The sequence below is a fragment of the Leucoraja erinacea genome, chromosome 2, assembly GCF_028641065.1.
Source record: "Leucoraja erinacea ecotype New England chromosome 2, Leri_hhj_1, whole genome shotgun sequence".
NCBI classification, from domain to species: Eukaryota; Metazoa; Chordata; class Chondrichthyes; order Rajiformes; family Rajidae; genus Leucoraja; species Leucoraja erinaceus.
In genome coordinates, this window is record NC_073378.1 from 132374416 (window position 1) to 132391425 (window position 17010).

At 47.2% G+C, this 17010-nt stretch overlaps 1 protein-coding gene across 2 annotated transcripts in view; it reads right to left on the bottom strand.

Annotated features, from left to right (window-relative positions):
* Positions 1-1596: 1596 nt before the first annotated feature.
* The window catches only part of LOC129715639 (cation channel sperm-associated auxiliary subunit TMEM249-like), a 29563-nt gene continuing 14149 nt past the window's right edge, over positions 1597-17010 (bottom strand). For both annotated transcript variants that reach the window (XM_055665509.1, XM_055665503.1), the window contains exons 4-5: positions 6488-6579; positions 1597-2060 (exon numbers count right to left, since the gene is read on the bottom strand). In XM_055665509.1, the coding sequence (XP_055521484.1) occupies positions 1947-2060; positions 6488-6579 (206 nt within the window). In that variant the 3' untranslated portion in view covers positions 1597-1946. The remainder of the gene's footprint in view (positions 2061-6487; positions 6580-17010) is intronic.

Below are 17010 nucleotides of genomic sequence, written 5' to 3' on the forward strand. Positions count from 1 at the left end.
AGAAAAGAGACAAAGTGGTGGAGTAACTCAGGCAACTTCCCTGGAGAAATGATGTGGATATACACCGATCACGGTCAATAGACTGTGAGATATAGGGTCTTTAGTTTTAGTCTCGTGATAGGCACATCATTGGGATAGGCCCTGCCTATTTAAGGCAGAGATAGATAGATAGATTCTTCACCCCCCTGCAGGAACTATACAACAGGAGATGCACTCCAGAGCAAACAAAATCATGAGAGACCTCTTCCACCCCTGCAACGGACTGTTCCAGCCGCTACGGTCAGGCAAACGCCTCCGTTGCCATGCAGTGAGAACGGAGAGGTTGAGAAGGAGTTTCTTCCCAGAGGCAATTCGGACTGTAAACGCCTTTCTCACCAGGGATTACTCTACAGAACGTTTTTCCTTCTATTATTTATTATGTAAAATAATATTGTGTGTTATGGTTGTGTTTATAATTTGTTTGGTTGTTTTGTTGTTCCGCGAGCATTGCCACTTTCATTTCACTGCACATCTCGTATGTGTATGTGACAAATAAACTTGACTTGACTTGACTTGACTTGATTAGTAAAATATGTCAGCGGCTATGGGGAGAAGGGGAGGGAGGGGGCGTTGGATCAGCAGATGGTTTGGACTTGACTTTCTCAAGACAAAGGACTTGAGGAGAGGATAGAAGAGGCACGAATTGTTCAGTAATGTAGATGAAAGGGGAGGGAGAGGGAAGTGATGCAGGCCTAGGTGGGGCTCAGTGAATGAGGGGTTGTATGTTAGTTACCTAAAATCGGATAATTCAATGTTTGCCGAAACTTGGAGCATTCACTGTTTCCTCATCTTCCTGTCTTTCTCGCTGGCTGATCCCGTTCAGTGTAAGTGATGCATCAACCAAACCAAAAATCAAACTGCTGGAGGAACTCAGCAGGTCAGGCGGCATCTGTGGAGGGAAATGGACAGACAACGTCCATTAATATTGCTTGTCCATGCCCATCGCAGATGCTGTCTGACCCATTGAGTTCGTCCAGCAGTTTGTTATTTACCTCTGCTCCCTCTTGTGTATAGTTTAGCTTAGTTTCGAGGTACAGCGCGGAAGCAGGCACTTCAGCCCACCGGGTCCGCGCCGACCAGCGATCCCCGCGCATTTACCCACTCGGGACAATCTTTTACATTTATACCAAGCCAATTAACCTACAAACCTGTACGCCTTTGGAGTGTGGGAGGAAACCGAAGATCTCGGAGAAAACCCGCGCAGATCACGGGGAGAACGTACAAACTGCGTGCGGATAGCGCCCGTTGTCGGGATCGAACCCCCTGGGTCTCCGGCGCTGCATTCGCTGTAAGGCGGCAACTCTACCGCTGCGCAACCCGTGACCGCCACCGTTTCTAAGGAATAGACAATAGACAATAGGTGCAGGAGTAGGCCATTCGGCCCTTCGAGCCAGCACCGCCATTCAATGTGATCATGGCTGATCATCCCCAATCAGTACCCCGTTCCTGCCTTCTCCCCATATCCCCTGGCCCTTGTCACAGAAAAACTGTGACACTGCCTCCAAGCCAGTGCTGTATTTGTAGATGAAAAGGTGCTCATACACATATCAATTAAATTTTAATCAACAGTTTATTTCCATCAATATGCCCTCTCTCATTTTGATTTAGTGATCAATCAACTTCTAACTTAATAAGCTGATTACTAAATAAAATTGTGAAATCAACCTTTTAGTTAAATAAAATGTAAAGTCAAGAAAATCTCGGTTTTTGAACTATGCGGTGGTGATGGGAGGCCAAATGGCCACAAAAAGGTCACTCCTCCAAAGTGTAGAATAGATTTCCTTGGTGATAAATTCAGGAACTGCAAGAGGGTGATGCGGAGGAGAGATAGGGCTCGAAACTCCATGTGTGACGGCTCCAGATAGGGTATAATTCCGGACTGAGCCTCCATCTCCCATCCTGGCTCTTCAGACCTTCATTACGACCCAATGTCTAATCACGTGTCTGAGCGATATATCGGTGAAGTCAAAGTAGTTCAGGTTCAACTTGGCAGCCAGTCGCAGTCCCATCTTCTCAAGTTTCTGAAAAAGAAATCAAGAGCCAAGAGTGTTTGATTGTCACATGCACTGGGAATGGAACATTAGGGATACACAATGCTGGAGTAACTCAGTGGGACAGGCAGCATCTCTGAAGAAGGGTCTCGATCCAAAACGTCACCCATTCCTTCTCTCCAGAGATGCTGCCTGTCCCGCTGAGTTACTCCAGCATTGTGTGTCTATCTTTGGTTCAAACCAGCATCTGCAGTTCCTTCATACAGAAATAAACCCATTAGTCCCCCCCCCCCCCCCCCCCCCCCCCCCCCCCCCCCCCCCCCCCGTCCCCTCTACCTACCTATATCCCTCCCTCTGGCTTTACATGCACAGAGACGCAGCGGTAGAGCTGCTGCCTCACTGCTTCAGAGACCCGGGTTCAATCCTGACTTTACTGTGCTGTCTGTGCGGAGTTTGCGCGTTCTCCGTGACCGCGTGGGTTTTCTCCGGGTGCTCCGCTTTCCTCCCACATCCCAAAACCGTGCTGGTTTATCGGTTAATTGGTCTCTAAATTGCCCCCTCATATGTAGAAACATAGAAACATAGAAACATAGAAAATAGGTGCAGGAGTAGGCCATTCGGCCCTTCGAGCCTGCACCGCCATTCAATATGATCATGGCTGTTCATCCAACTCAGTATCCTGTACCTGCCTTCTCTCCATACCCCCTGATCCCTTTAGCCACAAGGGCCACATCTAACTCCCTCTTAAATATAGCCAACGAACTGGTCTCAACTACCTTCTGCAGCAGAGAATTCCACAGATTCACCACTCTCTGTGTGAAAAATGTTTTCCGCATCTCGGTCCTAAAAGATTTCCCCTTTATCCTTAAACTGTGACCCCTCGTTCTGGACATCGGGAACAATCTTCCTGCATCTAGCCTGTCCAACCCCTTAAGAATTTTGTACGTTTCTATAAGATCCCCCCTCAACCTTCTAAATTCTAGCGAGTACAAGCCGAGTCTATCCAGTCTTTCTTCACATGAAAGTCCTGACATCCCAGGAATCAGTCTGGTGAACCTTCTCTGTACTCCCTCTATGGCAAGAATGTCCTTCCTCAGATTAGGAGACCAAAACTGTACGCAATACACCAGGTGTGGTCTCACCAAGACCCTGTACAACTGCAGTAGAACCTCCCTGCTCCTATACTCAAATCCTTTTGCTATGAATGCTAACATACCATTCGCCTCCTTCACTGCCTGCTGCACCTGCATGCCTACTTTTAATGACTGGTGTACCATGACACCCAGGTCTCGTTGCATCTCCCCCTTTCCTAATCGGCCACCATTCAGATAACAATCTACTTTCCTGTTTTTGCCACCAATGTACTGGGATAACTAGCGTGAACGGGCGATTGTTGGCCGGCGTGGACTCGACGGGCCGAATGGCCCGTTTCCATGTTGTAACGAGACTAAAACTAAAGTCGTTTGTCTCCTTTCCATCTCTAACTTCTGTTCGACCCTCTGCCAATTAAACCTCCCTCTGTGTACACTTGCCAGGTTTTGTCCAGCCCCCACCTCTTTTACAGCCCCCCCCCCCCCCCCCCCCCCCAGTTTGAAGAAGGGTCCCAACCTGAAATGCCACCTATCCATGTTCTCCACAGAAGCTGCCTGATATGCTGAGTTAAGGGTCTGTCCCACGGGCATGCGACTGCATGCGGCAAGCGCGACCAAACCGGAAGCGGGGGCCGCGCGGAGGTCGAGTGATCCCCGTACGAGTTGATGTGAAGCTTGAGCGAAGTCCGCGGGAGGTTCGCGCGTGACGTATGGCGTCAAGACGCTGCGTACGGCATCGCGACACTGCGCACGCCCGTCGAGACGGTGGGTACGGCCTCAATGCGGCTGCGGGCCGGCAGGCCGTTGCCGCACGGAATTTTTGAACAGTGTCAGTTTTTCAGAGCCCCGCGCGATGTCGGGACCAGCTCCGCACAACTCCATAGGGCTCCAGCGATCGAAGTGGGACCGGCCCCGCGAGGCCGTACGGCTCAAGCGACCACGTTAGGTTGCGCTTGTCTCATGGAGTCGCATGCTCGTGGGGCCGGCCCTTTACTCCAGCTCTGGTGTTTTTTTTGTAAACCAGCATCTGCAATGAAATTCTTACCTGCTGCTGATTCACAGACACACCAACACCACAATACGACAAATAGGTAGGCACAAAATGCTGGAGTTTAAGGGCCTGTTCCACTTGGGCGTCATTTGCGTGTCACACAGATGGAGTGCAAAGATTTTGTACATCCCAAAATTCTGGGGCGCCGCGCGCAACCACGCATCACTGCCTACGTCACGTCACGTAAATGACGTGGAAATGACTCCCAAGTGGGACAGGCCCTTAACTCAGCGGGACGGGCAGCATCTCTGGAGAGAGGGAATGGGTGATGTTTCGACCCTTCTTCAGCCCCATTCCTTCTCTCCAGAGATGCTGCCTGTCCCGCTGAGTTACTCCGGCATTTTGCGTCTATCATCAGTTTAAATCAACACCTGCAGTTCCTTCCTTCACAATGCAACAAATAGATATCCAATAATGGATAATGCAATGAATTGATAATCAGTAATTCTCGGTGACGGGACAAGCTGTGTGGTACAACCTATACAAGTGTGCCATGCTACATAGACAACGTCCATGGTAATTCCTAGTTGCTGCGGTAGTTTTGTGCAGGGTGTTTCAAGAGCCTGATGGCTGCAGGGAAGAAGCTGTCCTTGGTCCCGGAGGTAATGGTTCTCAGGCTCCTGCACCATCTGCCCAATGATAGCATCGAGATGTGAGCCTGGCCTGGGTAGTGTGGGCCTTGGATGATATTAGTTTCCTTCCTGTAGATGTCCTAGATGGTGGGGGCATCAGTGGCCGTGATGGTCCGGGCAATGTCCACCACTTTCTGCAGCCTCCTTTGTTCTTGGTCACCTTGGTGATGGCCAGCACGGACTTGGTGGGCCGAAGGGCCTGTTTCCATGCAGTTCCCGATGATATAATGCTATGCACTTTCAAATCTTTACTCTCTTCCTCAGTTGCTGGTCATAAACGGGCTTCTGTGATAGTAAGTGTCCGTGAACTCTGCTCCTGAGATCTCATTGACTTCATCCTCCTGAAACGTCGCCTATTTCCTTCGCTCCATAGATGCTGCTGCACCCGCTGAGTTTCTCCAGCATTTTTGTGTACCTTCGATTTTCCAGCATCTGCAGTTCCTTTCGTAAACACAAAAGCATGGGTGTGAGTCGGTGGCTGCTTGCTGTTCAGTTCCAATGAAGTCCATGGAATCTCAGGAGCAGTGTTGAACGGGTAAGGAAGGAACTGCAGATGCTGGTTTACACTGAAGAGAGCCACAAAAATGGTGGAGTAACTCAGCGGGATCAGGCAGCATCTGTTGATAGAAGGAATGGGTCGAGGCCCTTCTTCAGACTGCGAGTCGGGGGCAGGGAGAGGGAGACACCGAGATAAGGAAGTGTAAGGTGTGAAAATGGAGACATCAAAGGGGATGCAGCTGAAGGAAAATATAGAATAGATCATTGTTAGCCAGGAGAGAGTGACAGCTGAGCAGACAGAGATAACATTTGATCAGGGGGATAGTCAGACTGGTCAGAGAAGCTGGAGAGAGAGGGAAAGGAAGGGTTAGTTGAAGTTACAGAAGTCAATGTTCCTGCCACTGGGGTGCAGGCTGCTTCAACCTCCAACATACCACGGAAAACAATCCAAGTTTGCCCATCCTCTTCACACAGCCAGTACTCACTAATCCTGTCAGCATTCTATTAAACCTGTACCCTCTTCAAAACCTCCACGCCCTTCCTGCAGTGGGACCATTAGAACCGTCCTATCCTCGATGTTCCACTAGAAGGGTGAGAGCGGATCTTATAGAGACGTATAAAATTCTTAAAGGCTAGATGCAGGAAAAATGTTCCCGATGTTGGGGGAGTCCAGAACCAGGGGTCACAGTTTAAGAGTAAGGGGTGGGCCATTTAGGACTGAGATGAGGAAAAACTTTTTCACCCAGAGAGTTGTGAATCTGTGGAATTCTCTGCCTCAGGAGGCAGTGGAGGCCGATTCGCTGAATGTTTCGCTGAAAGAGAGAGTTATGCCCATGTCCCACTTAGGAAACCTGAACGGAAACCTCTGGAGACTTTGCGCCCCGCCCGGAGGTTCCCGGAGGTTTTTTGTCAGTCTCCCTACCTGCTTCCACTACCTGCAACCTCCGGCAACCACCTGCAACCTCTGGGAACCGCACGGAAACCTTGGGTGGGGCGCAAAGTCTCCAGAGGTTTCCGTTCAGGTTTCCTAAGTGGGACCAGGGGCATTAGATAGAGGAACGGGGTATTGATTGTGGACGATCAGCCATGATCATATTGAATGGCGGTGCTGGCTCGAAGGGCCGAATGGCCTACTCCTGCACTTATTTTTCTATGTTTCTATGTCTCTACAAATGCGAAGCTTACCTCTGAGTTAATGGTCAGCCTGATGCCGGTTAGATTGAGTACTTCGATGTGCGGCCCATTCAGGATCAGTCTGTAGTACAACACTCCCTGACCTGGCAGAGAACGATGGAGAAACAGCAGCATTACCTTCAGGCACCTCGTGGCTGCGATATAGGGTGAGGAAAGACCACCCGGCCCATCGTGCCCCTCAGCCCCAAAGCTCAGGCGCCCAACATGGATCACAAGATGATGGCGGTGGAGGGGGAAGGGGGAAAGTCTGATGACTGGGAACATTCAACGAGCCCACCTAGTTGCTGCCTTATCCTGTTCCTTGCCCAGTAGAGTCAAAGCCAATGTGGACTCTACCCCACCCACTGGTCCTCTCCCCCCCACCCCCCCCCCCACCCCACACATACACACACAGGGAAGAAGCCGCTCTTCAATCTGGTGGTAGGTTGCTGTATTTAAGAGGGAGTTAGATGTGGCCCTTGTGGCTAAGGGGATCAGAGGGTATGGAGAGAAGGCAGGTACGGGATACTGAGTTGGATGATCAGCCATGATCATATTGAATGGCGGTGCAGGCTCGAAGGGCCGAATGGCCTACTCCTGCACCTAATTTCTATGTTTCTATGTTTCTAGGTGGTTTTAATGGCTCTGCCCCACGGTACGAGTTCATTCCAAGAGCTCTCCCGAGTTTAAAAAAAAATCAAACTGGTTGTAAGCACAGAGAATGTACATAGCGGGTACGTCGGAGCTCTCTTAGTGGCTTCGTAACGCTAACGGCAGGTACTCGGGAAGACTCGCTAATGGCAGGTAAGCACGGGAAGACTCGTGAAGATTTTTTAACACGCTGAAAAATGTCCACGAGAGCCCCGAGTACCTACGAGCGGCCGTTACCATAAATCACCGAGTTCGAATCAGGGCAAACTCGGGAGAACTCTTTGAATGAACTCGTACAGTGGGACAGGGGTTTAAGCTTTTGGATCTTCTGACTGGCGAGAAAGACCTTGCAGAGTCTGATTATGAACTAAACCCTTGGCACTGACGTACCCACCACTGAGTGGATCTACCGGAGGCGATGCTGCAAAAGGAGGCAGCCAATATCATCATAGACCCTGGCCACTCTGGCCACACTCTCATCTCGCTACTACCATCGGGAGGAAGGTATAGTATCTGAAAACCATGACCACCACGTTCAAGAATAGTTTCTTCCCAATAACCATCAGGCTCTTCAACACTGCACGACACCAACTGCAACTATGAATTATGGAATGTCTTTGTTTGCACTAAGGACTTTGGCCTTTCTGCTCTAGCATTGAAGTTATTCATTTATTGAATTCCTCTTTAAAATATATTATCTGTGTGTTTAAGGAGGAACTGCAGATGCTGGAAAATCAATTGTAGACAAAAGTGCTGGAGAAACTCAGTGGGTGAGGCAGCATCTATGGAGCGAAGGAAATAGGCAACGTTTCAGGCTGAAACCTTTCTTCAGACTGATCTCAGGTGGGGGGGGGGGGGGGGGGGCGGGAAGAAGAAAGGAAGAGGAGGAGCCAAGGGCTGGGGGAGGAGCTGAGAAGGGGAGGAGACAGCAATTGGAGAAGTCAATGTTTATGCCGCTGGGGTGCAGACTGCCCAAGCGGAATATGAGGTGCTGCTCCTCCAGTTTCCGGTGGTGCTCACTCTGGCCATGGAGGAGGCCCAGGACAGAAAGGTCTGATACGGAATGGGAGGTGGAGTTGAAGTGCTGAGCCACCGGGAGGTCAGGTTGGTTAATGCGGACCGAGCGGAGGTGTTGGGCGAAACGATCGCCAAGCCTACGCTTGGTCTCACTGATGTAAATCAGCTGACATCTAGAGCAGCGGATGCAATAGATGAGGTTGGAGGAGGTGCAGGTGAACCTCTGTCGCACCTGGAATGACTGCTTGGGTCCTTGAATGGAGTCGAGGGGGGAGGTAAAGCAACAAGTGTAGCATCATCTGTGTGTGTGTGTCATGTTTACAGGCCTGTTAAGCAACTACAACTAAGAACTTTTTTTTAAAAGGAACTGCAGATGCTGGAAAAATCGAAGGTAGATAAAAATGTCAGAGAAACTCAGCGGGTGAGGCAGCATCTCTGGAGCGAAGGACCACTCATGACTAAACAGGCTTCACCCCACGACATGTTGCCTGTACGGTTGTGAGTAGTCGCCCAAAGAGTCGTACCTTTTTCTGGTCTGCGCTGGATTTTCAACATGTTGGAAATTTTCAACGAGCTAGGGTGCCGGCAAGTCGCTGAAAAAATCGCGTAAGTGGGACAGGCCCTTAAGAAACCTCGTGATATAGAAAATTATAAAAGCAATTGTGTTAATGGGGAAAAGGGATTTAGGGGCTAGACAGATTCAGACTCTCACAAAAAAAAATGTTCAAACACATTTTTTTCCTGCAGGATTTTCAGGCTTTTGGTATGCTAGCCTTTATAAATCAGAGCATTGAGTATAGAAGCTGGGATGTAATGTTAAAATTGTACAAGGCATTGGTGAGACCAAATCTGGAGTATGGTGTACAATTTTGGTCGCCTAATTATAGGAAGGATGTCAACAAAATAGAGAGAGTACAGAGGTGATTTACTAGAATGTTGCCTGGGTTTCAGCAACTAAGTTACAGAGAAAGGTTAAACAAGTTAGGTCTTTATTCTTTGGAGCGCAGAAGGTTAAGGGGGGACTTGATAGAGGTCTTTAAAAATGATGAGAGGGATAGACAGAGTTGACGTGGATAAGCTTTTCCCACTGAGAGTAGGGAAGATTCAAACAAGGGGACATGACTTGAGAATTAAGGGACAGAAGTTTAGGGGTAACATGAGGGGGAACTTCTTTACTCAGAGAGTGGTGGCTGTGTGGAATGAGCTTCCAGTGAAGGTGGTGGAGGCAGGTTCGATTTTATCATTTAAAAATAAATTGGATAGTTATATGGACGGGAAAGGAATGGAAGGTTATGGTCTGAGTGCAGGTAGATGGGACTAGGGGAGAATACGTGTTCGGCACGGACTAGAAGGGCCGAGATGGCCTGTTTCCGTGCTGTAATTGTTATATGGTTATATGGTTATATGGTTATATGGAATCAGTGGAGGGAATGGACAGATGGCATTTCGGATCAGCACCCTTCTTCAGGTTGACTCTAAACCGTTCTCTCCACAGATACTGCCTGACCCACTGTGTTCCTCCTGCACATTGTAATATTTTGGCTTAACGCTTGGACCTGCTCAGTTTGGACAAGGCATTCTCTTTGTGACGTTAATCCAAAGTATCTATCTCTCTGCAGTCAGTAAGGTCACTCCTCAGACTCCTAGCACCAAAGAAAAAAAAAAGCCCAGCCTATCCAACCTCTCCCCATAACACACGACCAGACAACATCCCGGTCAATCTCTCCTGCACCCTTTCCAACTTAAATGACATCTTTCCTATAACTGGCTGAACAGAACTGCACACGGATCCAAGTGTGGTCTCACCAACAACTTGTGCAGCTCATCATGATGTCCCAACTTTTGTCTTAAGGTCATAAGTGATACGAGTAGAATTAGACAATTTGGCCCAATAAGTCTACTCTGCCATTCGATCATGGCTGATCTATCTCCCCCTCCTAACCCCATTCCCCTGCCATCTCCCCATAGCCCCTGACACCTGTACTAATCAATAATCTATCTATCTCTGCCTTTAAAATATCCACTGACTTGGCCTCCACAGCCTTCTGTGGCAAAGAATTCCACAGATTTCACCACAGATTTAGTCAAAAGAAATGTCTCTTCATCTCCTTCCTGAAAGAACGTCCTTTAATTCCTAGACTCTCCCACTAGTTGAAATATCCACTCCACATCCACTCTATCCAAGCCTTTCACTATTCGGTAAGTTTCAATGAGGTCCCCCGCTCCATTCCACATCAGTAACCAGATGGTCCAGGGGCACGTAATGGTTTGACAAGGCAATTGGGCAAAGAGGAAATCGAGGTTTGTATCACAGAGACGTACAGCACGGAAACAGGCCCCTGGGCCAACTCATCCACACCGGCCATGTACGATAACCCCGTATCTCTCTAAACATTTCCGAACCACGTATCTGTTCAAGTGTCTGTTAAATGTTATTATTGCACCTGCTGCAACTACCTCCTCTGGCAGCTCGATTCCCATTCCCACCACCCTCTGTGTGAAAGAGTTGGCCCTCTGGTTTAGGGGCTAGACAGATTCAGACTCTCACAAAAAAAAATGTTCAAACACATATTTTTCCTGCAGGATTTTCAGGCTTTTGGTGTGCTAGCCTTTATAAATCAGGGCATTGAGTATAGAAGCTGGGATGTAATGTTAAAATTGTACAAGGCATTGGTGAGGCCAATTCTGGAGTATGGTGTACAATTTTGGTCGCCCAATTATAGGAAGGATGTCAACAAAATAGAGAGAGTACAGAGGAGATTTACTAGAATGTTGCCTGGGTTTCAACAACTAAGTTACAGAGATAGGTTGAATAAGTTAGGTCTTTATTCTCTGGAGCGCAGAAGGTTAAGGGGGGACTTGATAGAGGTCTTTAAAATGATGAGAGGGATAGACAGAGTTGATGTAGATCAGCTTTTTCCCTTTGAGAATAGGGAAGATTCAAACAAGAGGACATGACTTGAGAATTAAGGGACAGAAGTTTAGGGGTACCATGAGGGGGAACTTCTTTACTCAGAGAGTGGTGGCTGTGTGGAATGAGCTTCCAGTGAAGGTGGTGGAGGCAGGTTCGATTTTATCATTTAAAAATAAATCGGATAGTTATATGGACAGGAAAGGAATGGAGGGTTATGGTCTGAGTGCAGGTAGATGGGACTAGGGGAGAATATGTGTTCGGCACGGACTAGAAGGGCCGAGATGGCCTGTTTCCGTGCTGTAATTGTTATATGGTTATATGGTTATATGGAATCAGTGGAGGGAATGGACAGATGGCATTTCGGATCAGCACCCTTCTTCAGGTTGACTCTAAACCATTCTCTCCACAGATACTGCCTGACCCGCTGAGTTCCTCCTGCACATTGTAATTTTTTGGCTTAACGCTTGGACCTGCTCAGTTTGGACAAGGCATTCTTTTTGTGAAGTTAATCCAAAGTATCTATCTCTCTGCAGTCAGTAAGGTCACTCCTCAGACTCCTAGCACCAAAGAAAAAAAAAAGCCCAGCCTATCCAACCTCTCCCCATAACACACGACCAGACAACATCCCGGTCAATCTCTCCTGCACCCTTTCCAACTTAAATGACATCTTTCCTATAACTGGCTGAACAGAACTGCACACGGATCCAAGTGTGGTCTCACCAACAACTTGTGCAGCTCATCATGATGTCCCAACTTTTGTCTTAAGGTCATAAGTGATACGAGTAGAATTAGACAATTTGGCCCAATAAGTCTACTCTGCCATTCGATCATGGCTGATCTATCTCCCCCTCCTAACCCCATTCCCCTGCCATCTCCCCATAGCCCCTGACACCTGTACTAATCAATAATCTATCTATCTCTGCCTTTAAAATATCCACTGACTTGGCCTCCACAGCCTTCTGTGGCAAAGAATTCCACAGATTTCACCACAGATTTAGTCAAAAGAAATGTCTCTTCATCTCCTTCCTGAAAGAACGTCCTTTAATTCCTAGACTCTCCCACTAGTTGAAATATCCACTCCACATCCACTCTATCCAAGCCTTTCACTATTCGGTAAGTTTCAATGAGGTCCCCCGCTCCATTCCACATCAGTAACCAGATGGTCCAGGGGCACGTAATGGTTTGACAAGGCAATTGGGCAAAGAGGAAATCGAGGTTTGTATCACAGAGACGTACAGCACGGAAACAGGCCCCTGGGCCAACTCATCCACACCGGCCATGTACGATAACCCCGTATCTCTCTAAACATTTCCGAACCACGTATCTGTTCAAGTGTCTGTTAAATGTTATTATTGCACCTGCTGCAACTACCTCCTCTGGCAGCTCGATTCCCATTCCCACCACCCTCTGTGTGAAAGAGTTGGCCCTCTGGTTTAGGGGCTAGACAGATTCAGACTCTCACAAAAAAAAATGTTCAAACACATATTTTTCCTGCAGGATTTTCAGGCTTTTGGTGTGCTAGCCTTTATAAATCAGGGCATTGAGTATAGAAGCTGGGATGTAATGTTAAAATTGTACAAGGCATTGGTGAGGCCAATTCTGGAGTATGGTGTACAATTTTGGTCGCCCAATTATAGGAAGGATGTCAACAAAATAGAGAGAGTACAGAGGAGATTTACTAGAATGTTGCCTGGGTTTCAACAACTAAGTTACAGAGATAGGTTGAATAAGTTAGGTCTTTATTCTCTGGAGCGCAGAAGGTTAAGGGGGGACTTGATAGAGGTCTTTAAAATGATGAGAGGGATAGACAGAGTTGATGTAGATCAGCTTTTCCCTTTGAGAATAGGGAAGATTCAAACAAGAGGACATGACTTGAGAATTAAGGGACAGAAGTTTAGGGGTACCATGAGGGGGAACTTCTTTACTCAGAGAGTGGTGGCTGTGTGGAATGAGCTTCCAGTGAAGGTGGTGGAGGCAGGTTCGATTTTATCATTTAAAAATAAATCGGATAGTTATATGGACAGGAAAGGAATGGAGGGTTATGGTCTGAGTGCAGGTAGATGGGACTAGGGGAGAATATGTGTTCGGCACGGACTAGAAGGGCCGAGATGGCCTGTTTCCGTGCTGTAATTGTTATATGGTTATATGGAATCAGTGGAGGGAATGGACAGATGGCATTTCGGATCAGCACCCTTCTTCAGGTTGACTCTAAACCATTCTCTCCACAGATACTGCCTGACCCGCTGAGTTCCTCCTGCACATTGTAATTTTTTGGCTTAACGCTTGGACCTGCTCAGTTTGGACAAGGCATTCTTTTTGTGAAGTTAATCCAAAGTATCTATCTCTCTGCAGTCAGTAAGGTCACTCCTCAGACTCCTAGCACCAAAGAAAAAAAAAAGCCCAGCCTATCCAACCTCTCCCCATAACACACGACCAGCCAACATCCCGGTCAATCTCTCCTGCACCCTTTCCAACTTAAATGACATCTTTCCTATAACTGGCTGAACAGAACTGCACACGGATCCAAGTGTGGTCTCACCAACAACTTGTGCAGCTCATCATGATGTCCCAACTTTTGTCTTAAGGTCATAAGTGATACGAGTAGAATTAGACAATTTGGCCCAATAAGTCTACTCTGCCATTCGATCATGGCTGATCTATCTCCCCCTCCTAACCCCATTCCCCTGCCATCTCCCCATCGCCCCTGACACCTGTACTAATCAATAATCTATCTATCTCTGCCTTTAAAATATCCACTGACTTGGCCTCCACAGCCTTCTGTGGCAAAGAATTCCACAGATTTCACCACAGATTTAGTCAAAAGAAATGTCTCTTCATCTCCTTCCTGAAAGAACGTCCTTTAATTCCTAGACCTCTCCCACTAGTTGAAATATCCACTCCACATCCACTCTATCCAAGCCTTTCACTATTCGGTAAGTTTCAATGAGGTCCCCCGCTCCATTCCACATCAGTAACCAGATGGTCCAGGGGCACGTAATGGTTTGACAAGGCAATTGGGCAAAGAGGAAATCTAGGTTTGTATCACAGAGACGTACAGCACGGAAACAGGCCCCTGGGCCAACTCATCCACACCGGCCATGTACGATAACCCCGTATCTCTCTAAACATTTCCGAACCACGTATCTGTTCAAGTGTCTGTTAAATGTTATTATTGCACCTGCTGCAACTACCTCCTCTGGCAGCTCGATTCCCATTCCCACCACCCTCTGTGTGAAAGAGTTGGCCCTCTGGTTTAGGGGCTAGACAGATTCAGACTCTCACAAAAAAAAATGTTCAAACACATATTTTTCCTGCAGGCAGGATTTTCAGGCTTTTGGTGTGCTAGCCTTTATAAATCAGGGCATTGAGTATAGAAGCTGGGATGTAATGTTAAAATTGTACAAGGCATTGGTGAGGCCAATTCTGGAGTATGGTGTACAATTTTGGTCGCCCAATTATAGGAAGGATGTCAACAAAATAGAGAGAGTACAGAGGAGATTTACTAGAATGTTGCCTGGGTTTCAACAACTAAGTTACAGAGATAGGTTGAATAAGTTAGGTCTTTATTCTCTGGAGCGCAGAAGGTTAAGGGGGGACTTGATAGAGGTCTTTAAAATGATGAGAGGGATAGACAGAGTTGATGTAGATCAGCTTTTCCCTTTGAGAATAGGGAAGATTCAAACAAGAGGACATGACTTGAGAATTAAGGGACAGAAGTTTAGGGGTACCATGAGGGGGAACTTCTTTACTCAGAGAGTGGTGGCTGTGTGGAATGAGCTTCCAGTGAAGGTGGTGGAGGCAGGTTCGATTTTATCATTTAAAAATAAATCGGATAGTTATATGGACAGGAAAGGAATGGAGGGTTATGGTCTGAGTGCAGGTAGATGGGACTAGGGGAGAATATGTGTTCGGCACGGACTAGAAGGGCCGAGATGGCCTGTTTCCGTGCTGTAATTGTTATATGGTTATATGGAATCAGTGGAGGGAATGGACAGATGGCATTTCGGATCAGCACCCTTCTTCAGGTTGACTCTAAACCATTCTCTCCACAGATACTGCCTGACCCGCTGAGTTCCTCCTGCACATTGTAATTTTTTGGCTTAACGCTTGGACCTGCTCAGTTTGGACAAGGCATTATTTTTGTGAAGTTAATCCAAAGTATCTATCTCTCTGCAGTCAGTAAGGTCACTCCTCAGACTCCTAGCACCAAAGAAAAAAAAAAGCCCAGCCTATCCAACCTCTCCCCATAACACACGACCAGCCAACATCCCGGTCAATCTCTCCTGCACCCTTTCCAACTTAAATGACATCTTTCCTATAACTGGCTGAACAGAACATTGCACGGATCCAAGTGTGGTCTCACCAACAACTTGTGCAGCTCATCATGATGTCCCAACTTTTGTCTTAAGGTCATAAGTGATAGGAGTAGAATTAGGCAACTTGGCCCAATAAGTCTACTCTGCCATTCGATCATGGCTGATCTATCTCCCCCTCCTAACCCCATTCCCCTGCCATCTCCCCATAGCCCCTGACACCTGTACTAATCAATAATCGATCTATCTCTGCCTTTAAAATATCCACTGACTTGGCCTCCACAGCCTTCTGTGGCAAAGAATTCCACAGATTTCACCACAGATTTAGTCAAAAGAAATGTCTCTTCATCTCCTTCCTGAAAGAACGTCCTTTAATTCCTAGACTCTCCCACTAGTTGAAATATCCACTCCACATCCACTCTATCCAAGCCTTTCACTATTCGGTAAGTTTCAATGAGGTCCCCCGCTCCATTCCACACCAGTAACCAGATGGTCCAGGGGCACGTAATGGTTTGACAAGGCAATTGGGCAAAGAGGAAATCTAGGTTTGTATCACAGAGACGTACAGCACGGAAACAGGCCCCTGGCCCAACTCATCCACACCGGCCATGTACGATAACCCCGTATCTCTCTAAACATTTCCATACCACGTATCTGTTCAAGTGTCTGTTAAATGTTATTATTGCACCTGCCGCAACTACCTCCTCTGGCAGCTCGATTCCCATTCCCACCACCCTCTGTGTGAAAGAGTTGGCCCTCTGGTTTAGGGGCTAGACAGATTCAGACTCTCACAAAAAAAAATGTTCAAACACATTTTTTTCCTGCAGGATTTTCAGGCTTTTGGTGTGCTGGCCTTTATAAATCAGAGCATTGAGTATAGAAGCTGGGATGTAATGTTAAAATTGTACAAGGCATTGGTGAGACCAATTTTGGAGTATGGTGTACAATTTTGGTCGCCCAATTATAGGAAGGATGTCAACAAAATAGAGAGAGTACAGAGGAGATTTACTAGAATGTTGCCTGGGTTTCAGCAACTAAGTTACAGAGAAAGGTTGAACAAGTTAGGTCTTTACTCTTTGGAGCGCAGAAGGTTAAGGGGGGACTTGATAGAGGTCTTTAAAATGATGAGAGGGATAGACAGAGTTGATGTGGATCAGCTTTTCCCTTTGAGAATAGGGAAGATTCAAACAAGAGGACATGACTTGAGAATTAAGGGACAGAAGTTTAGGGGTAACATGAGGGGGAACTTCTTTACTCAGAGAGTGGTAGTGGTGTGGAATGAGCTTACAGTGGAAGTGGTGGAGGCAGGTTTGTTGGTATCATTTAAAAATAAATTGGATAGGCATATGGATGAGAAGGGAATGGAGGGTTATGGTATGAGTGCAGGCAGGTGGGACTAAGGGAAAAAAAATTGTTCGGCACGGACTTGTAGGGCCGAGATGGCCTGTTTCCGTGCTGTAATTGTTATATGGTTATATGGTTCTAAAATAAAGATCTATTTCATTGCTCTGAGTTTATTTTGTGTCTGCAAACTAAAAAGATTAAGGAGATTGTCTCCATCAATGGTGTGGATGTGCAGTTTACCAGGGACTACAAATACCTTGGAGTGTACCTGGACAGTTAACTGGACTGGTCCAGGA